The sequence below is a fragment of the Ipomoea nil genome, unplaced genomic scaffold (genome assembly GCF_001879475.1).
Source record: "Ipomoea nil cultivar Tokyo-kokei standard unplaced genomic scaffold, Asagao_1.1 scaffold2647, whole genome shotgun sequence".
In the NCBI taxonomy this organism is placed as follows: domain Eukaryota; kingdom Viridiplantae; phylum Streptophyta; class Magnoliopsida; order Solanales; family Convolvulaceae; genus Ipomoea; species Ipomoea nil.
Window position 1 is genome coordinate 384,624 of NW_017619075.1, and position 24,401 is coordinate 409,024.

General features: G+C 31.6%; 1 protein-coding gene across 2 annotated transcripts; it reads right to left on the reverse strand.

Annotated features, from left to right (window-relative positions):
- Positions 1 to 354: 354 nt before the first annotated feature.
- Positions 355 to 2,533, reverse strand: LOC109154576 (serine/threonine-protein kinase UCNL). Of its 2 annotated transcripts, XM_019302357.1 has the most exons (2): positions 2,529 to 2,533; positions 355 to 1,972 (listed from the first exon to the last, which is right to left on the reverse strand). In XM_019302357.1, exon 2 carries the CDS (start codon positions 1,910 to 1,912, stop codon positions 755 to 757), a length of 1,158 nt encoding a protein of 385 aa, XP_019157902.1. In that variant the 5' UTR covers positions 1,913 to 1,972; positions 2,529 to 2,533; the 3' UTR covers positions 355 to 754. The 2 variants fall into 2 exon arrangements, with proteins under 2 accessions (XP_019157902.1, XP_019157901.1); XM_019302356.1 differs by lacking the exon at positions 2,529 to 2,533 and having other exon boundaries at positions 355 to 1,978.
- Positions 2,534 to 24,401: the final 21,868 nt, after the last annotated feature.

The window sequence follows — 24,401 nt, forward strand, 5'->3', positions numbered from 1 at the left end:
TTTCATATAATGTTTTGAAAAACACTACATGAAAAAAAAAAAAAAATCATATTGTAAAAGATCTATTTTAATATTTTGCAAAATATTTATTGAGGTTATTACATATAAGAGTTTTCCATAATAGATTTGGTTAAAATTCTTCAATGATAAGACTACACGTTGATTAGTCGATCATTACTTGAGTTATCCCGCAAGATCATCCTTCATATATTATTTTATGACTATGAATTGAAGTGGTTTAGATTATATTGGTCATTTGCTTCCCACCAAAGGAAATGAAGGAAGAAAATGTTGGTTACTTAATCAATTATCAAAGGAATTTCACTATTCATGTCACTAGAATTACAAGCAAGATTTAAGGAAAAGCAAAATTCTTTTCTTCAAAAATAAACATAATTATAATTTGATACATTCATTTAATCATTTTTTTGTCCAAAACCGTAAATATCAAGAGAACCAAAATCTCATTTTTAGCCTTCACTCTAAACAACTTTATTCCTCCCGCACTGAGCCGATTGTTTATCACGCGCCACCACAGGCGCGTGTGTACACCCATATTTCATTAATTAATCTAATTAAAAACAGTTAAAATACATTATGACTGTTTAATCATTATGTTTCTATAATCGCTAACAGCAATTCTTAAATAACGCCGTTTATCAAGTCCTACAATTATTTTATTTACATTAATCTACTTTTTTAAAAAATAAAAATAGAAAATAACATTAATGATCCAACACTCTTTACACGTGAGTTAGAACTCCGTTAGCGAAACGTTATGTCTTTGCTCATCCAGTGACGGCGACCATAACGGTGACGACGGAGCCTTCAATTTGTCGAAGTAATCCCGGATGTCAATCCCGCCTTTCTTCACTTCCTCCGTCAGCTCCGTCTCGTCTTTCGACGGCAGAAACGGCGGCCGTACAACTTCCGTCAGCAAATCCCACCTCAGCCCACGGAAGAACTCGTGCTCCTTGATCTCTGACGCGCCTCTCCGGTAACCCAGCCGGCGCGTGGGGTCCTTCTCCAGCAACTTTCCGATCAAGTCCGTTAAGGCGTTTGGCTGCTTTCCCATGAACTCCGGCTGCATCATCAAGATTCTCTTGAACGTATCCTTTCTGTTCTTTCCCCGGAACGGCGTCTTTCCGTACAGCATTTCGTAGCAGAGCACTCCGAGAGCCCACCAGTCGACGGAGAATTCGTGGCCGTCTCCTCTCACAACTTCCGGCGCGACGTATTCCTCTGTTCCGACAAAGGAATTGGAGCGCTCGTAGAATGATCCCGGGTTCCTTCTGCTCACCGGAGAAACGCGTGCGCTCTTTGCTTTCCTTAATCCTTTCTGGTTATTAACGTTCTTCTTCTTTCTAGGACAAACGAAGCGGGTGAAGGTTCTAGAAAGATCGGAATCCGTTTCAGGCTCCGAGCAGGCGACATGGAGGGGGTCCGGGTCGAGCTTTTTCGGAGTCAAGCTTCGAGAAAGATCGAAATCCGTTAGCGTGACGTGGCCGGACTGCTGAATGAGGATATTTTCCGGCTTCAAATCACGATAAACAATGCCCAGCCCGTGGAGATGCTGGAGGGCGAGGATGATTTCGGCGAGGTAGAAGCGGATGACGGAGGGGGAGAAGACGCTGTCGTTCTGACGGTGGCGGAGGACGTTGAGGTCGCCGCCGGGGCAGTACGGCACCGCCCAGCAGAGAATGTCGGCGTTCTCGGAGGAGCCGAGGAGGGAGGGGAGGAAGGGGTGGAGCGGATCGTGGAGGCGGAAGCGGGAGAGGACGGAGATTTCCCAGCGGGCACGGCGGTCGGCATCGGCGGCGAAGGAGAGGGACTTGTCGACCACCTTGAGGGCGAAAGGGGAGAGAGCGGAGGGGTCAGTTGAAAGATGATGGGCGAGGAAGACAGTTCCCATGGCACCTTTGCCCAGTACTTTGATGGCCCGAAGGTTGTCGAGGTCTAGCTCTGTCGGAGACTCCATTTTTGTCAGCGAGAGAGAAGGAGAAAGAGGAAGAGGAAAGAATGACAGAGTGTATAGGTAGACGGCGATGTATAAATAGGAATGGTGTGTACGTGCGCACTCAAGCGTTCGTGCGTGTGTGCGCGCCGAGTAAGTGAGTATATGTATTTCAAAAATGTATAGTTCATTCAAATCCCCATACCAACTATTCAATCAATCGAGATGTCTACAATTCAGCAATCAGATTGGTCAGTGTGTAATCATTAATTGATTTCTAACCATTAATTATTGCAACGGGTCAAGATAAAAATGTAATACTTATTTTAGGCTCTGTTTCACAAATAAGGATCCGTGAGACGTCTCGTATAAAATAACCTAGAATGTAAAAATATTTGGAACTTTTTATAGCAAGTGTTGATTAATATCGAGGTAAATGATATCTAATATAATCGTGTATTGTATCAAATATTATTTGTAATAAATGACTTTTAATATATGATACAATCATGTATAGTACAATCATTTAATTAATAATATTCCTTACAATCATGTATTGTAAGGGTCTAGATACTAATATTACTATATTAGAAGACATTTCAATAATACCTAGAATAATGATAAATTATTGGACTATGTACTATTAGAATCTATTACAAATAATATATGATACAATACATTATTGTATTAGGTATAATACTTGACGCTTGCATGGATAGTTCAGTTGATTATAGCATAGGATAAACCTCTCAAAATGAGGTGGGTGATTCCACGTACCTTTTGTAACAATGAGATTGGCACCTTCAAATGCATCTATATATATATAGGGTATAATTTTATTGAACGTACTCGGACAAACCCAAATGAACCATTACCTAGCTAGAGACGAGACTTGACATATAGAATGAATGGATGTTGCTAGAGGAATAATGCATTATTTTAATGGCGAATTGATCAGGAAAATACTACATGTACTCTCATTCTCTACTCTCAATTTTGTCCCTCTACACTCTAAATACACTCTAAATACCGACAGATTCTCTCTCTTCTGCATACGGCCTACGGCTATTCTCTCCTTCGGGTAAGCTTTACTCTCACACTTAAAATATTGATGTAGACACTTTAAGAGGGCCCACATAAAGAAAATAACTCATCAGAGCCCGTCACATCATGAAGTAAATTTGAGACAGTAAGATTTGTGAGTACATGTAAAAGAACTCAATTGATCACCTATCATCACGAGCTACAAGTACACAAATAACACTAGTGAAAGGAATTCGAAACTATACTATTGTAAATTGTAATGATAATATAGCAAAACACTACTTCACAAATAATACAATTAGTTCTCATTATTTTCTATTATTACTATATTAAAATGCTATTGTAAATAGTTGTCTTTAATTGAAATTGAAATCTAATACAAAAATTTACAATTATATCGTTATATGTATTGTTTGTTATTAAAAAAAAAAAAAGTGAAAAGAATAGGTGAGTAGATGATATAAATTATAGTATATTGGTGAGAAGATTGTATATATGTATAATTAAACTTAGCTTGCACATACAAGTTGTAAATAAAGGGATGAGGCATGCATGTTAGGGGTATTTAGTAGGATGAGTTGGCTTGAGGTGAACCTGTTTTTCTTTAGAATGACAATGGATTGGGAACACACGTGCGAGGGTATGTAGGGTTCACAAGCTAAGGAGGGAAATTAAATATGTTGTAGAAAATTCATTATTATTTAATTAACAAAATACAATAATAGGGAAATTATATTAGCAAGGGACAAAAAAAATTGGGTGTACGGGTTATCACATGGGCATTCCATAATCTAAGGGGACGACTGCATTAATATATGCATGATTTCTTGTATATGTGCTTGTTGGCATGATGTTTACCTATCATTCCTAATTTTGTTAACCCAACTTAGGTTGGAAAATTAATTAATTGCTTTTTTAATGTCATAAATTATACTTTGATTAGCTTTCGAGCAATAATTAGGTGTATTTTGAGGTGGCATGTGAGTTGCACCCACTGTATTATATGTAAAATTATTGATATTCACTATAATTTTGTTTCCTTGGAATCATTGTTTGTGTATAAAATATAATATTAAAGTGAGAAATTAATGACTTTAAAACACATTGTGAAATGTTTTTATTTTTTTGGTTATTTTCAAATATATATGATGTGGAACTCAAATTTATGTTATATATCATAGGGATTTGATTAATCTGTATATTATCACTTGATAATATAAGTGTATAGTTTCTGAATTTCTATGTGTTTATTATTATTATTATTATTTTAAATACTATTAACTCTATTACAAGGTACTATCTGTTCTATACATTCTCAAATTGTTGAAGACAAAAGAGTTAATACTCCACCATCGGAGTTAATGTTCATTGCGCATATCATATCATAGGGATTCAATCAATTTAATTTATGTAAAACTCGACAATATAATTGTATAATTTTTAAATATTACATAATATTCACTTATTCTTGAATTTATTACATAGCTATCGGTATCTATCACATAGAAGGGCGGCATTGGGCAGGTTTCAATTTCAAGCCTCGCATCAACAAATTAGGAGTATTGTGATCAATGTTGTAGAAGGGGATAGGCGCTAGTTGGGCGCCAGGGCCCCTAGTGCCTAGAGCGTCTAAGCGGCCAACTAATTCGAGTATATCGTCTCCACTTTTCTCACTTAGCGTTAGGAGTTGTTAAATTGCTAGTCAACTGCATATGTTAGATGGTTAGTTGAGTACATGACTGAAAAAATATAGAAGAAGAATAGTCTAGCATGTAAAAAAAATCACTCAGTCAAGTTGAATGGCAACTCGGCCGAGTTAGGCGCCCGACACGGTTGAGTTAGGCACTCAACTCGATCGAGTCGACGCTTAGTTGGTCATTTAGTTTGTCAACCAACTAAAAGACGCCTAGGGCTGAAATCGCCTCGACCTAGGAGTACCTAGCGCCTAGCGTCTGATTTTTTCAACATTGTGATTTGGTAGTTATATCCACACATGTATAAAACACAAATTATATTTATAAATTGTACTCGTAATTGTATGGTTGAAATTTTTATACCAATAAAAATTGAATTTTAAAAAGAAAAAAAAACAGTATGGGAAATTGATTGATGTGTACACTATTGTAAACTTTCATGTAGCTAGAAAAAAGAATAAAATATATAGATAGAGTAGTTTATAAAACAATTTTGGTAGTGTATCAATATACCAACATACCGTACTCATTTCACCGTAAAGTAAAAGTGAGTTTTGGCGATCAGAAGACGTAGTTGAAGGTCTGCAAATATAATCATTAAAAGATTATAAAGTAAAGCTTACAAAGCAATAATAGTTTCAAAGGATATTTTTTATTTAATAATGAAAAAGGTTCAAAAAGTTGCAGAAACTGACATTATGTTCATGAGAAAAATTGGTGTTAATTTAAGATGGGTTATGTTAACCATAATTTCAACTTTTAATGGAGTCATAATCAAACATTAGGCAATTAATTGGTGTATAACTATAGTTATTAAGATATTATTATTATGAAATTCTAATCTTTGAAAACCAATAATGAATAAGCTAAGAAATCCTTTCTAAATTATTTGCATCACATTTTAGGTGGTTCTGGTAGATCAAACCTTCATGTTACATTTCACCAACTATAAGCAATGAAAGCAAATATAATGATGTTTAATTTGAGCTCGTTTTCTTGATTTTTTCCTTTTTGGGTAATTGCACATTGTAAGATGAAATTAATCAAGTTGAATTTTAGTCTAAGTCCAATTAGTGACCACTTGGCAAATTATATGGCAAATTATGCTATGCGCACGTGCGCACCTTGCAAGGTGCGCACGGCGCTAAAACGGCGTCGTTTTCACTGAAAACAACGCCGTTTTAACTAAAAAAAAAAAAAAATTGTTCGAAACGCCGTTAACGGCGTTAACGGCATATTCGTTATGAAATTATGAATATACAGTTATGACATTATGAATGTACAGTTATAGAATTATGAATGTACATTTATGGAATTATGAACTTACAATTATGAACATAGAGCTTCGAAAATTATGAATGTTCGGTATGGAATTATGAATATATAGTATGGAATTATGAATGTACAGTTATGGAATTATGAATGTACAGTTATAAAATTATGAACATAGAACTCTGACATTATGAACTTACAATTATGAACATAGAGCTTCGAAAATTATGAATTTACAGTTATTGATTATGAATGTACAATTACGGAATTATGAATGTACAGTTATGAAATTATGAATGTACAGTTATGAAATTATGAACACAAAGCTGTGAATATATGCTCCTATAATGAAGCGGTCTGAAAATAAATTTTTTTTAAAAAAAAAAAAAAAAAAAAAGGAAGATAACGGTGCCTACGGCACCGTTACCGTGCCCATGATGCACGCTGGGCACGATTCCACAGCATAACGTCTCCAAATTATATGGTGCATCTTGGGTCAGCCTCACCTTATAAGGTAGACTATGATACATGTGCATTTTTAATAGATTCATTATATTTTGATACATATTTATTTTAGTGTATTTCATTTTTTTTTTAGTATATATTGTAAGTAAAAGTGAACAACTTGTATCTGAGGCCCATATTGTTACATAAACCCTAACTTGCAACTAGCACGTCGAAAAACTAAATATTACTACGAAAAATAAATTTCTGGTGAAATAACAATAACAAGTTAAGACGAAAGGATTTTTGGCTAGGTTGTTAGTTTGAGTTGTGTGATACTCATACTATCCTTAAAACTTGATTTTGCTACATCCTAAAGGTGCTAGGAGCATTGTAGTCTAGGTTTTCCAAGATAAAACAAGCTAGGACTCAATATTTGAGAACTCAAACAATTGAGTCCGACAAACTAGAACATGGGATGAACACAGTAAGTTTGAGAAGGAAATTGAGCAGAGTTTTGAAAGGAGAATGTTGGGAAAAAAAAACTTAAAATGACATAAAATGGCATATTAAGTGGCTATTTTGTGGTACAATTATCAGTGGGGTCCACTTCCGATTTGGGTCGGGTCAAAGTGGATTCGGATTCTTCATAGTGAGACGAAGAGATTGATATATTGTACGCTCAAAATGGATAATGGGTGAATGGGATATTGATTCTCAAAGTAGACCCATTTGAGTTGGAAAATGAAGGGAAAAAGTGAGCTTTGTCCCACATTGGTTTGGAAAGTGGATTTGCACCCCTTATATACAAGAGCTCTTTTGAAGCTTATAGAATTGTATAGTATAGAGGCTCTTTCGCGCATGCAAGGGGGGGGGGGTGCAAATCAAATTCCAACTAGAAACAAGATCGAAGAGAGGCTTGCTTCTACTCTCTTCTTTAGCCAACCGATGTTCATACTTTGCTTTGTTTGCCGGGTTCTTTGTTTAGGTGCTTAAACAAAGAATCGTAGCACGTTTTATCCTTGGGAAACCTAGGCCACAACGTTCCTAGCACTTGTGGGAGGTAGCAAATAAGGTCGTAGCACGTTTTATCCTTGGGAAACCTAGGCCACAACGTTCCTAGCACTTGTGGGAGGTAGCAAATAAGGTTTTAAGGAAATGAACAATCTGTTCAAACTCGTGCAAACCTCTACCCAATTTGTTCCACATTTTCCTTCCCAGTTTTTTATGTTTTTCCCATAGAATAATAATCTTTCTGGGATTTTTCCACCTTATTACCCAACAGAGAAAACTATATTTTCAGTGTGTAAAATGTTCTGCTCAACCACAACTTACATAGGAATTGATGGATTAAATAACATTTAATCATGACATTAAAAATGATAATAAAATCAGTCATTTAAAATTGGAATTAATACTACTAGAACAATCACCATGGTACTTACAAGTGGTACCCCTACAAACAAGAAAGAGCATGTCTATGTTATACAATCCAATATGTTTTAAAAGGGCTCTTGTATATATAGTGATGCAAACCTACTTTCCAAACCAATGTGGGACAAAGACTACTTTAAAGTCTTCCCCCTCCATTTTCCAACTCAAATGAGTCTACTTTGAGAATCAATTTCTCATTCATCCATTATCTGTTTTAAGCATACAATATATCAATCTCTTTGTTTTACCACGAAGAACCCGAATCCACTTTGACCCGACTCAAATCAAAAGTAGATCCCACTAATATTTGTACAACAAAATAACCACTTATTATGACATTTTCATGCTATTTTTCCAACAGTCTCTACCCATTTGACTCAACATCTTTCACTATATATATAGATTGAATTTTTGAAACTATGTACACTACTTATAATGGATTTTATGATTAATGGTACTTGATGTGTCTACATCAATTATACCCTTTTTATTGCTTAAGATAAGATTTTGAGTAAGCTTTGGATCATATATATAATATATACCAGCTGCAATATATGTTTGATATATGGATCTACATACACTATGATTATTCTTGTTAGATACTCTGACGACCCACATGTGCAACTACTATATACCTACTTCACTTCTTAAAATCTTTATGATGATGAGGCCACAACAATTGCATTAATTAATTATAATTTATAAGCCTTAGCAATTTGTTGAAATATTTTAATTTCGTACCATATATAATGAGTATAATTTGTACTTATAAATTGTAAAATATCATGGACTTAGACATGCATTTGTGTTAGGTTAGATTGCAAATTCATAAAAGTCAAGTGTGATTTACTTCACACTCGAGAGCATATAAAAGATTATTCAAATCAAGTAACTTCTATTTTTTGTTTAATTTTTATTTTTTTGGATGAGCTCACTACCGTGTCAATTATATTGGATGATCAAATAACAAGTAACAAACATACTGGCCCTGTTTAGTCAAAATTGACCTATAGGTCAATTTTGACTTATTTGACCACTATTAATTGTTTGATTTAGCTAAAATATCAATATAAATGTTTAGTTAATTAGCTTTTTGCAACTCCAAAATGTTAAAATTCAAAAAGCTACTCCATATAACTTTTTCAATTAACTTTTTGAGAAAAGAAATTATACCAAACAGCTATCAGCTAACAGGTAATCTACCAAACACTTTTCTACAATCAGCTAATGTTATCAACTATTTATACCCTTTAATTAACACAATCAGCTAACAACTATCAGCTAACGGCCATTTTACCGGGCCACTACTATTATTAATCATGTGAATCGCTAATTAACGTAGCTAACTCCAGGTCATCCAAACATAATAATAAAGTCTCCAACCGTTAATGTAGTTAAACTTAGACGAACTTCATGTGACTAACCTTTCTTGACAGGTGAAATGCTTTTGGGTCAACCTTATTATCTGACATGCATGCAATGCCAACCTCGTATAGGCTAACTCCAATAATTTTGAACTGTTATCGATACATTATACTGTCACTTAGAATATCTCAAATTACATTGGATTGCGGGAACTAGAAGTGTATATGGTTAGATTGTAGTGGAGGGTAATAGAACAGTAAGCAGAGAAGAAAATAGTGGAAATTATATATGAAATAAGCAGGAAAAAAAAATGGATGAGGAAAGGGATTGTTTAACAACTCATGAGGGAAGGAGAAGATGAGATGTACAAACATGATATCACGTGTCGCATTGAACACCAAAGGACATGTATCCAACAACCATGTCCTACTTCCCTATGCTATTGTCGAATTGCCAATTTTTGGACAAGCAAGAAGCCCTAGCCCTTCACAACCATAGGACATACATCTATCCCACACCAATATGTACTAATGTACGTTAAGAATTCGTCCAAATTAATTAGTAAGTTGTAACCATCTTTAATGTGAAACTATGAGATCAATTCTTACAAAAAGTAATCTAAAACTAAATTAACAAGGCAAAAGTGTCAAATAGGTCTATCTATTACTGTGAAATGCTCAATTCCCACCACGAACTAAATTAAGTGTCAAATAGGTCTATCTACCAGGTAAATTTGTTCGATTAGTTTTTTTTGTAGGTTGCCTATTCAATTATTAAAAAACTTTTTTTTTTAAAAAAAAAGGAATTTCAGCCACCGGCTGTCTGGCGCGGACAACCGGTGACTGAAATTCCTTATTTAAAAATTAAAAAAAAATTAATCTTTAATTTTTTTTGAGAAAATTACATTTTTGGTCCTGTGACTATTGTGGTCTTGTTAATTTGAGTACTTGACTTTAAAAACTAACAATTTAATCCTGTAACTATGCAATTTTTAACACATTTGGTCCACCCGGCCAAATCACAGGCCAAATGTCGCCGGAAAGTTATAAACCATTTTTAATTAGATAATAATAGGGGCAAATCTGTCATTCTAGTTTTTTAAAAAATTGGAAAGTTGAACCTGTCGGGATGAACGGAGATGAAGTACCACCGGCCACCGTCTGTAAAACTCTTGGCCATGTTAATCACACTGTGTTGCCAACAACGACCAAAAGTTTGATTTTTTGGTTGGTTCTAGTTCATCTGCAGCATTCCCGACAAAGAATCAAATGAAATCAACCAATGTAAAATTGGGCGTCAACAAATTTTGGTCGGCGGTAGCAAATCCTCTATTGCGACAACTCCAACCGGTAGAATCTTTTATCATCGAAGGCGGTCATTCCAGTTCGGCGGCTTTGATTTCTTGACGACCACAACAGTAAATTATTATTTCGGCGTGTACGTGGTAGTAAAGTATTTGAAGCAATTCAGTGCAGCAGAAATTAATTTCAGCGCGGAGCCAACGGATTCTTGGTTTCAGCTCCGTTCATGGAAGAAGAATTCACCATCAATTTGTGCGTTCTTGAATTAAGACCATCAAATTTTTAGGGATGAAATTTTGGTGGAAAATTCACCATCTTTGTAAAGTAGCAGAAAGAAGGCAAATCATTGCCCCCCATGAGCGGCATGCCCGACAGAGTAGCAGAAAGACGGCAAATCATTGTTGAATTTTTGGCGGAATTTCAACGTCGCCGTGGAACATATGATAGCAAACGACGCTTTAGAGTGAACAGCGCAACGCCCAGCAAACCCAAATCCTTTGGCCAAGTCCGGAATCCAGGGAAGAATCGAATCATACAACACCAATCGAATCAAGTCCAGAATCCATGGCAATTCCAGCTAGCAATGCAAGGAAGAAGAAGAAAGTGACATTAAATGACTGATTTGCCCTCATTATTATCTAATTAAAAATGGTTTATAACTTTCCGGCGACATTTGGCCGGGTGGACCAAATGTGTTAAAAATTGCATAGTTACGGGACTAAAGTGTTAGTTTTTAAAGTCATGTACTCAAATTACTAACACCACAATAGTCACAGGACCAAAAGTGTAATTTTCTCTCTCTTTTTTTTTTTTTTAAATTTTTTGATATAAGGGAAAAGGATATACCCAAATATACAACTACTACACTTCCACCAAAGCTCGAACCCATTACCTCTCACATAGAGGAGCAACTTGATACTATTGGATCACAAGGGAAGGGGATATGATTGTATCGTAATAAGTTACTGTTAATAATTTTGTATTTATTTATTAATTTTTTTTTGATGTAGTATTTATTTATTAATTGATTGTACATTCATGGCATGAAAATTAAAGAAGCCGGCCAGCATGAAGCAACAGTTGATTAGATTTCATTTGTCCTATATCAGATTTGGTGTACACAATATAATAATGCCAAGGTAATGTATTTTCACCAATTAGGTCACATTTAAATCAACTGGACTGTACTATAAACACCATCAAATTAGCATCTGAATATATCTTTGAATCGAAAGATTTTTCATTCAATTGCCCTTTAATTTGCATATATGATTTGATTGGGAATAAGCAAAAATGATGTAGATCTTTGAAAAAAAAAAATGTAAAAATAACTAAGATGAAAAACTTGTCATAAAAACGACTTCCTTAGGTCTCTATGTATGCTAGTTACATCCTGGTTTGATAGAAATTATGGCGTTAAATGAAAGGAAGTTTTATGTTGGCTAAAGAAACAACGGCTTAATTTATAGAGTTTGATTGTTTGAGACTTTGTCAAGGCCTCTAACATAAGGACGTGAATCTATTTTACATATAATTTTTTTATTATTATATTAGAGATTATGTTGACTTATTATGTTATTCTAGTTTTAGTATTATTTTTTGTCATCATGCATGCATGTTAGAAAATCAGCGAATCGTATAGTTTATGACATTGCTAAAACTACAGGTTTCCAAATCGGTCCAAGGGTTTAGCTATCTTTGTGTCCTTCTAAATTCAATAACCAACATAAATGATATCATTTCATATTGTGATGTGGTAGCCACTCGTCTATGTAAAGTTTGGCAAGATATATAATAAGCATATCTCATTTTTCATATATATATATATATATATATATATATATATATATATACTATCAAGAGAAACGATAGATGTAGAATTAGAGTCCCTTTGAGCATCTATCAATGGCTATACAGCTAAGAATTGATGGGGGGAGTACAGTGGCAAGTTGTAATGATGTGAGTAATGGGTTTTGGAATGTTGCTATCCTATAAACCTAAGCGTCCTTTCTAATATAGTAGCAATAATCTATCTATGCATTAATAACATTTCGCTTTTCAATTTCCTGTACATTTTTTTCATTGTTACGTTATATTATTACTCAAATCTGGTCATTCCAACCAACTTTGGAGTATGCCCTTTTTCTTCCAACCAACCGATAAAAAAAATCCCTTAATAGAGAACTCTATGCAAATCAATAATCCGCCACCCAACAATGCGATTACTTGACTTAGAGATAAAATCGATGACATCTTAATCTAATGTTATAGATTGGTACCACTCGATCATAAAATTTAAAACATAGTAACTTCTTTGATAAAAGTGAATAAGAATTAAAAAAATTTAAGACTATACAAAATGTGACCGTGTCCCTCTAATATTATCCACCATTAAGAGGATCATGTAGCCTTCCAGAGGGTCATATAAAACTCGAACTCTACTTCTACATGTGTTGTCATCGTGCACAGATATTGATCTCTATGAATCAGTCAAATCTAACTATTACAACCCTTGCAGTAATGAAGTGCAAATAAAGAGCCTATACTACCCTTACCCCGGTAGACAGAACATTTGAGATGATGTAAATCACTGTGATTCAATTACTCAGCGGATAGGGTCAAAGCTCACTTTAGACAATCCCCACACTGCTGCCATCGAAGTTCAAACCTTAGTGTCTTCTTTCAAAAAAACTGCCTACTAAATCATTGAGTTAAGCCTGTGCGGGCACCATTTCATTACCCTCAAACATGGTTACTTGGTGTTCAATACTAACATCAAAACTATAACATAAAGCATTGTAATCCGGGGTTGACAAGATGCTGGATCAACGTAACCGCGAGATCTACCTTGACTCAACGGAATAATAAGTGGGTGAACTCAATCATGTTTCAAAGCATCCAATACCACGTTGTTAGCATAGTTGTTGGTCAAATCCTCATTTTTTGTGGTGGGAACCTCTATGAAAATTTTCAAGTCCAAGATATGATCAATCATTTTCGTTGAATTGTATTTAGCAAAAAATTGTTCTTTTCCCCCACTCCTACGTGTATGCTCATATAATTCCATTACTAATTTCAATCAATTACCAAATTTTCATCCTAACCATTATATTGAACTGACTGAAAGAACTAATAATTCTTCTTTTTTTTTTTTTAAAGATTTTAATTTAAACCGACACTTTTTTTTTTTTTTGAATTAACATTCTAGCTAGTTTATAATTTTTTCTAAGGGAAAATTGCATTTTTGGTCCCTAAGTTATACTCAAGTTCCGACTCAGTTCCTGAGTTATGACCGTATCCATTTTTAGTCCCTCAGTTATAACGAATTGGCGCATTTAGTCCCCGACCGTTAAAACTGACGAAAAAATTAAAAAAATATTTAAAATTTGAGTGGTAAAGTAGGAAATTCACATTTTATTCTCTTTCTTATATCAAAACCACTTTCACAACATTATTTTTCACTTCTTAGCCTCTTATTTCAAGATTGTTCAATTCTAAAAGAATTTCAATAACTTTAGTATGACTTGTTAGGAACCTATCTCTCGTATAACAAACTTAAGACTCAGCACAAACAAAGAAACACTTGATCATTGTCTTTAGATGTGTGAAATACACTATCCTATCAATTTTCATTTTTCTTTACTAAGCAACAAAGGTAATCAAACCAAAACATTTGAGATACAAAATGATGTCAAATTTCTCAGGTTGCTTTTATGAGAAATTCACCAACGGAATAACTTGAGATTTTTAGTATGTAAAAATTTTTCATATGCATGAGTTTAGTCAATAATCGTTTTTAGAAGTTACAAATATTTTTAGAATTTTCATAACTGAGTCTTAGGTTGCGCATTCATTACTCTGGTTTTAAGAAGACAGGGAGAATATATATATATATATATATATATATATATATATATATAATTTTCATATATTGTTAGGATATACGATTTACTACAGAGCTTACGAAAGAATTTTACATACTAAAAATCTCAAGTTACTCCCTTGGTGAATTTGTCATTAAAATAACCTGAGAAATTTGATATCTTCTTGTATTTCAAAAGTTATGGTTTGATTACCATTATGTTTAGTAAGGGAAATCATAAACTTTTAGGATGGTGTGTTTTACATTCTTGAAGAAAATGATCAAGTGTTCTCTTGTTTGTACTGAGTCACAAGTTCATTATGCGAGACTCAGGTTACTAACAAGTCATACGAAGATTATTGAATTGCTTTTGGAATTGAAGAACCTTGAAATAGAATGTTAGGAAGTTGAAAATAATGTTGCAAAAGTGATTTCAATATAAGAAAGTGAATAAAATGTGAATTTCCTACTTTACCCCTAAAATTTTAAATATTTTTTAATTTTTTTCGTCAGTTTTAACGGTTGGGGACCAAATGCGCCACTTCGCTCATAACTGAGGGACTAAAAATGGATACGGTTATAACTCTGGGACTGAGTCGTCACTACCATTATAACTCAGGGACCAAACTCGCCATTTTCCTTTTTTCTAATCATGTATAAGAAATTGAAATTTTATAGTAAAAAAATGTTTTTGAGTTTGATTCCTATTAAAAAATTAGTTTGTGGTCCAATGGCACCAAGTTGAACTCCTACATGGGGGTTGTAAGTTCAAGCCTGAGTGGAGGCGCTATTAGCTCTTTGTGCTTCAGAAGGTTGAGAAAGTACTTTGTGCTTCAGAAGGTTGAGAAAGTAGTTATAAACAGATACTGCATGCTAATATGATTAATAGCATTCAAAAAAAAAATTATTTCTCAGCATTGATGGCTATTAGTTCTTATTTATTTAAACATATTATTATTAGGTATAGTTAATGTAATTAAAACATTAATAATTGCAATTTTAGATATGAATTTGTTAAAATAGTTATAATTAAGTTATACTTTATATTATCTTGAACACGTTCATTTATTTATGTATTTATTCATAGCAAATGGAAATTAACCCAATAAGGCGTCTTGGTGATTAACTGTAATGGCAGCCTCGTCGACCTTCACTATCTCAACTTTCTTAGCCCAAAAAGTTTCTATGATATATTAATTGGAGATGGAAATGACTTTTTTTTTTTTTTTTTTGGAACAAGGAAATGAATTGAAATAAGTGTTTTGTCTCATTTAAAAGTTTAAATTAATAATTAGATTGCACTCATCAGGTGTATAAGTTGATTATTTTTTGATGAGTTACACAACACGTGAACATAGTCTTTTTTAATTGTTATACCTTAATTAACAATGTAAATTGATAATTAAACTGCACATTTATTATTTGTGTACTATTCTTCTCCCAAAAGGTTGAATCCTAATTTTAAGGGCTCCACGCTCCAGCCCGACAGTCGACAGAGCATGTGGAAGGAGGTAAATCAGTGACTCAGCAAACATGACCAAATGCCGATATGCATAAAAAATCTGCCAACTTTGGACATAATCTCCACACTACCGCTGCTAAATTTTGAACCTTGATCTCTTTTCTCAAATACTGTATGCTCAATAAAATAAACATAATCAAAAGTGGACTAATGAAAAAACTTTGAAAATATTGGAGTTGTTGATTCGATAGTTCTAATTTCTAAAACTATAGTAGATCAACAACCATGGAAATAGTTATTTGTATATTTTAATTTATATCTATAAATGTTGGGTGCACATGTTGCTTTTCATTTGTTTTTAACCGTGTGAGGGTGTGAATGAGTGATGTGATTAAAAAAATTGTTAGTTATAGAAATGGTAACTATATAGATAATTTTATATATAAAAGATTAAAAATTTTAAATTTAGAAATATAAGGAATTAAGAATAACATATTATTGGTCAAAGAGCTGTTAATATCTTGTTATTGGTGTATATTGAAAACGTGACGTTGATAATTATATAAGTATGAAATAATAATAATAAAATTACATTTTCGCTATCCTTTATTTATTACTTTTGATATAATGATAATTAAGAGTTTGATTTAAAAATTTTGATTATGAAGCAATGCACACTCTATCTACCTGGACTGATGGACACTCCTTCTGGGATAGTCATTTTTATAAAAAAAAATTGTTTACTCCCTTGTGGTCTTGTGGAGGAAGATTGAATTGGGAGGGCTTTTGAGATATATGTTGGCATCCCTATATATATAAATGAGTTCTTTGGAAAAGGATCCTTCCACCTAATATCCCCTGTTATTCTCACTTTAGGTGACAAAAATAAATCATTTAACAGCATTTTCTTTTTGGAGCTCATTAGAGTCTAAGGTTGACACATTTGCCCCACCATGAATTTTGAAACCCTAGCCTAGGTATACTTTTCAAGGTTTCACAGGATGTGTTCCTGTCGGCCATCATTTTAATTGGTGGGGTGCACTGGAAATTTGCAAAACCTTCCACTTAAGTTCAAAGTAAAACCCAAGAAATTAAAAATTACATTAAAAATAAAAAATAAAAAATTCTCCCCATCCATGTCAAAGTTAGCAACTTTAAAGCAAAAATAAAGTGGGAAACACCTTGATGATGCCTTGTCGGCCATGATTCCACCAATGTGGAAAAGTAGTCATTAACTATTTGATTAGTTTAATGTACCAATTTGTTTGAGTTATTTAGCACTGTAATTTGATCATGAATTCAATGGGTAGACATGTCCATATATATATACATACACATATATAAGCTGGTAAAGCACTAAAAAAATCGGATTATTGCTCATCTTTTAGCTTAGCTAAACTAGAAAGGCACAATTTTATGAAGAGATAACACAACCAACTTTAGTGTATAAATAAATGGCTAGAGTTAGAGGAGGCTAATTTAGCAATTGAGACCTTAAGGCCTGCCTTTAAGGGCTTTCTAAGGGCCACCCAACCCACAATAGTAATTAATTAGTTCTTTACTCATGGCCTCATGGGCATTAAGGAGATATTCAAGTGTATACTTTTCGTGCAAAATAAAACATATAATCCTTTATATAATAAAGCTATATGGTTTGGAAAATAATTAATGTTACAATTAATGCCACAACATCTTTTATTATAAAAAAAAAAAGAAAAAAAAAAGCATAACATTTAAAAAATAAAATAGCTATATATTATATAATCATATAAAAAATATACTTTTGAAAAATAAAATAGCTATATATTATATAATCATATAAAAAATGTGTTCAATTAGAGTTTAAATTTACACATAAAAAATTTGAAAATTGCTTTCCAAATTTAATTATCTTAGTTATTATTCGTATTGTGAAAATTCAAAATTATAATATAGATGAAATACAATTAAGAATAAACCAATGTAATTATGTAAATTCTCTCTATAAGTTTATTTAAATATGCATATAATTAGAGATTATATTAATCATACAAAATTTTAATTTTAATTTTAATTATAATTTTGTATTCTATAAAAATAATAAATACTTGACCAATGGAAGCTCAAAAATATTACGGAGTATTGTATTAAATAATTTAAAATATTTTAGTTTTTCTATTTTTTTATTTATATTTATAATAGCATAATTTTTTTCCCGTGCATCGCGCGGGTGAATTACTAGTTATCTTGTAAAAGAGGTTGTTATACGGGGCAATGAATTTTGGGTGCTCGGGCATGGGGGATTTAGAGCTTTTTGACAGATGATTGAATTGTGTGAGTGTCAACTGGTAGATAATCGACCCTGTAGTTGATGGTTAATTGACTAAGTGAGTTATTTTGGGTGTTCCTTTCTTAACTTATCCTAAGAAAAAAAAAATAGATATGAAATTTCAAAAGTCAACAAGTTGTATTCGAATTTATTGATTACAAACCAAACACAACTCTCTCTCTCTCTCTCTCTCTCTCTCTATATATATATATATATATATATATATATATACTAGCATTTTGTACGCGCGATGCGCGAAAACTTATGCCCAATATTAAAATATTTGTAAGTAACAAAATTTAAAAAATTAGTTAAAATTATATTTTGTAATTTCTTAAAGTGATGATACTTTTGAATTATCATATTTTTGAATAATATAGTAATCAAAACAAAAATAATAATAATAAATTATATTTTTATATAATAATAATTTACAAATAATACTAAGCTAAGACTCACATATATGATATATTGATATGGATACACAAATTATATATATATATATATATATATATATATATATATATATATATATATATATATATATGATACACATATATAATTTAACATTCATATAAATATTTAATTAAAATATAATTTATAATTAAATTAATTGTTATATGATAATTTTAATAAAATGATAATTAAAAATAGGAAAAAGATATGATAGATGTAGGTGTATGGTAAGATTGGTAGATATATTAAAAACTAACGGTGTTATAACGGTGTAAGAGTGATTTTGTCAAATGCAAATGAATGTACAACAATTAAAGCAAAATGTATATATTTATTAGCATATAAAAAAGGGACAAAAATCAAGGACATAACTTGTATTGACACTTATTATGTTTTTAGATTTAGATATGATACACATATATAATTTAACATTCATATAAATATTTAATTAAAATATAATTTATAATTAAATTAATTGTTATATGATAATTTTAATAAAATGATAATTAAAAATAGGAAAAAGATATGATAGATGTAGGTGTATGGTAAGATTGGTAGATATATTAAAAACTAACGGTGTTATAACGGTGTAAGGGTGATTTTGTCCAATGCAAATGAATGTACAACAATTAAAGCAAAATGTATATATTTATTAGCATATAAAAAAGGGACAAAAATCAAGGACATAACTTGTATTGACACTTATTATGTTTTTAGATATATATATATATATATATATATATATATATATATATATATATATATATATATATATATATATAGGGAAGGGTTCAGGTGCGGGTATAGCTTCTCGTGCGGTTGTGCGGTTAGATATAAACCGTTGATCAAATCTAAATCAACGGCTCAAATCAATGAAAATTAAAAAAAAAAAACGCGTGTTTGGAAGAAAGCCACGCACCTTAACTGTTAGATCTTAAGCACAAACTCACGCACATTAAGTACAAAATCCACGCACATTGTTGGACAAGAAGACGCACTTTTGGTAGACGCTTTTGGTTTTGGTAGACGCTTTTGGTCATTTAGACGTGCTGCATGCTTCTTCATCCAACACACATTAAGCACAATCTCATGCACATTAAGCACAAAACCCACCACTTTAAATTTAAATATTAACTCACAGACTTTAAGTTTCAACAATTCTGACATTAAGCACAAACTCACGCACATTAAGTATAAAACTCACGCACATTAAACACAATCTCACGCACATTAAGCACAACCTCACGCACATTAAGCACAAAACCCACGCACTTTAAGTATTAACTCACAGACTTTAAGTTTTAACAACTCACGTTAAGCACAACCCCACGCACATTAAGCACAAACCTCACGCACCTTACGCACAAAACTCACGCATCTTATATACAAAACTCATGCACATTAATCACAGATCCGCTCACCTTAATTTTGACCTAGATGCAAAAATTACAAAATCGCCACCGCGTCTTTTTTTAAAATTTTGGTAATCCTGAACGTTGATTTAAGCAAGATGAATGACCCAGATTAAAATATAATTAAATCCTAAATTTCAAAAATTCCATTAGAAACTCAAACGTGCCCCAAAAAACTTGCTAATTAACTATTTAATTTGCTAATTAGACTTTGGTCAAAGTACCTATGAAGTCCTTGTACTATAGTGTTTTGTTCAATTTAGTCCTTGTACCTTTATTTTGTTCGATTTAGTCCCTTTACTTAAAAAAAAGTGGTAAAACTAAGTATAATTGTCCAAATCTTATTTGGAACATGATTGTAATTGTTTATTTTGGATATACTAATGTAATATATTGGTGGTAAAAATAATTAATTTTAAATATTTATAAAGTAATATATAAGTAGGAATATAAATATCGCAAGTGTCACGTAACCTAAGTTAACGGTGATATTAACACCGTTAACTATTATCCTTAATTGCACCACTTTTGAAAGTACAGGGACTAAATTGAACAAAATAAAAGTATAAGGATTAAATTGAACAAAACGCTATAGTACAGGGACCTTGTAGGTACTTTTACCTTAGACTTTTTATCTTACTAGTAATTCACCCGCGTGATGCACGAGAAAAAATTATGTTATTATAAATATAAATAAAAAATAGAAAACTAAAATATTTTAAATTATTTAATATAATAATATTTTTGAGCTTCCATTGGTCAAGTATTTATTATTTTTATAGAATACAAAATTACAATTAAAATTATAATTTTGTTTGGTTAATATAATCTCTAATTATGTGCATATTCAAATAAACTTATAGAGAGAATTTACATAATTACATTGATTTATTCTTAATTATATTTCATCTATATTATAATTTTCACAATACGAATAATAACTAAGATAATTACATTTGGAAAGCAAATTTCAAATTTTGTATGTGTAAATTTAAACTCTAATTGAACACATTTTTTATATGATTATATAATATATAGCTATTTTATTTTTCAAAAGTATATTTTCATATGATTATATAATATATAGCTATTTTATTTTTTAAATGTTGTGCTTTTTTTTTTATATATATATAATAAAGGATGTTGTGGCATTAATTCTAACATTAATTATTTCCCAAACCATATAGCTTTATTATATAAAGGATTTGGCAAGCTAACTATTTACTAATTAAAATTTTGAATTAATACCACAAATAGTCCTCTTATTATTCAGCCAGTACTCTTTTTAGTCTTCAATTTTATTTCGATCAAAACACATACTTAACTTTCATTTTTTTTTTTTTTACAACAAATAGTCATTCTTTAAAAATTTGATTAAATAGGTGTTAAATATAGGGGTATTATCATCAACATATTTAATATGATTATGATTACATCTTTTAGAGAATTATGTGCTTTAATTTAATATGACTATGATTACCTCTTTTAGAGAATTATATGGCATAATAATTAATTTCAAATATTAATAAACATTAAGTTAATAAATATAAAAATCATATTGTAAAATGTCAAGTAAAATTATTATAAATATATAAATTATTCTCATATTGTTAAGTCAAAATATTATTCTTCTTAGATTAAAATTTCTAAAAAAAATAATTATTTATCATTTTCTCAAAATTATAATTATCTGATAGTTATAATATCAAATAAATTCATAGATGATACAATTTTATGGTATATGTTGATAAATTACAATAAATAAATACTTATTATGAAAATCTAAAAATAGAATTTATTATTGACTAATGAAGTTTAATGCACAAGCTTTTAAAAACCCCTTGTATTATAAATAATACATGATTAACACTACACTTACATCTTAAATTTATCTTATAATATTCATCTCCTTAATTATGTGGTAATATTTGATTGGATATTGTTTATATTTGATTATTGAGTAGATCCCCCTTTTTTAACTTGTCGTAGGATTAACGAATTATTGAACAACCAACGCATATATTTTTTTTTTTATTACCATGCATGCACTCAGGTGGCGTACACTAGAAGGTGATAAAATTTAAAACGAAAAAATAACATATATAAATGAGTTAATTAGAATTATAAAGTTAATTTATAAATATATAAAGTATTTATTATTTATATATAGTTAAGATGAGATCACATTATTATTGAATTAAAATCTATGAGAGAGAATTAGTTTTTAATATTGTCAAAATACATTTATTTTTTTAATTTACGGAAAGTCAGTATCAGCTATCCATATGTGTGCTCTAGATGAAACTCACCTCATGACCTAGAAAAAAAAAAAAAAACGACTACAATGAGGTAATTAAAGTATTAAACCGACCTAGGTAGGTTGTTCATACCTTATTGGCTCAAACTAAGAAGACCAATAAACAGCTCCTACCGAGAATCAAACTTGAAAACTTTTCGTTATCAAGTCAACTGTCTGACCAACTCGCGCGATTGAGACTTTTCCCAAAATGCATTTATTTAACAATTACAATTGATGATGTTGGGATACTTGGATTGGGCATAGGCGTAACATTAGGCTAAAGGAGCAATCCATGGATCATATTAAATTAACCACATAATTCTCTAAAAGGGGTAATCATAATCATATTAATTGATTTGACAATAATGCCTCTAAATTTAACACTCATTTAACATAAATTTTAACAGAGAACTATATATCTATGATAAAAAATAACGTGTTTTTACAAATTGAAAGTCAAAAATTAAAAAGAGTACTAGCTCAATAGTCAAAGGATCATTTGTAGTACTACTCTAAACTTTTTAACTAATTTGGTACGCTAATGTGGCTTCGATCCACATGTGATTATAAAATAATATGTTATTAATTCATCAATGGAAGACAATTGTCCTTGCAATTTTAAAAGTTTATAAACTTAATTGAGTTCTCAAGTTAAATCGTAATTGAGTTCAATATACTAAATCATATGTGGTTGATGGTGGTCGATTATTATTCTTCCCAAAAGGTTGAATCCTCAATCTTAATAGTCCCAACATCCCGACTCGACAAAGCATATGCGAGGATATAAATCATGGTAATTCAATTGAACCACAAAGGCTAGCTAGACATTTGCTTACTGCGCACAAGTAATCTCCCTCACTTTGAGAGGTTATACCCACATTATCGGTGGTCCTTGATTATTCTTTCCAAACTTTATCCTATGACTAATTGAGGTGTCGATTATGGTTATACGTGTAAACAAACAAATTAAAGAGCGTTACATTGGCGGTAGGCAGAGCGCGCAGTTGAACATCATAGGATAAAATTACTTTAGCAAAATTTCAAATGACAAGAAAGAAGATTCGTACGTGCAACATGTGTCCGTGTAATAAGACAGAAAAGAAAAGTGATTTGATGTACACATTAATTAATTTCGATTATTTTGACTTATTAGTGCTTCATAATCTGTACCAAAAGAGAGAGTCAAAAAAAAAAAAAAAAAGATTATTGGATTAGTATTATTGCGTGCATATTGGCTATGTACACGGATGGCTCTTGTGTGTATCCCTCTCCCTCGGTGGATATCTAATCATTCTGTTGGTGCATAAATCTTGAATTTTGGTGGATCAACTGTTGCAATTTTTAGATTTTGGAAACAAGTCTATTTATATACTCATCATCGCGTTTTCATCCCTTCAATTAAGGTGTTTTTATATTTAGAATAAAAAATTAATTCATGTGATAAATAATACTTTATACTCCACTGGTCATGTTTGGTAACATATAATTAATCTTTTCATAACAGACCATTTTATTTATTTTTTTGAAAACTACGGACTCTATTACATGAGGCTCGATCTTATGACCTCCCATATAAGAAAGTCACTACATGCCATCGGAACTCCCAACCAAACTGAAATTTTAAGTCACCTTATAAGGCTAAGTCACTTATTGACTTAGTCATATATTTACCCCACAACCATTTAAATAATAGATACTCTGTAATATACTCCGTATTATACTACGGAGTATATTTTAAACAAAATAAAATTAAAAAATTTATAATAATTTGTTTTTATAATATTGTGACATATAACGATGAAAGAAGAATATAATGAAAGCAGCGATTGTAGGTGTGGGTGGTCCTTAAATGGTGTGATGGATGAAGGGAAATTAAATGGCATGCAATAATGTGAATGGGAATTGAAGATGGAAAAGAAGAGAGTCCACTGTATATATATATATGCAGCGCAGCTGTATGCAATGATGCATGCAAGAAAAGCTACTGCGTATTACACTCATATATCTTCTTTTTCCCTCTTTTTCTCCGCTCCACGCCACATTCATCTTCTTCGTCTACGCCAGTCATCAGCCCACTGCTATTATTGGCCACGC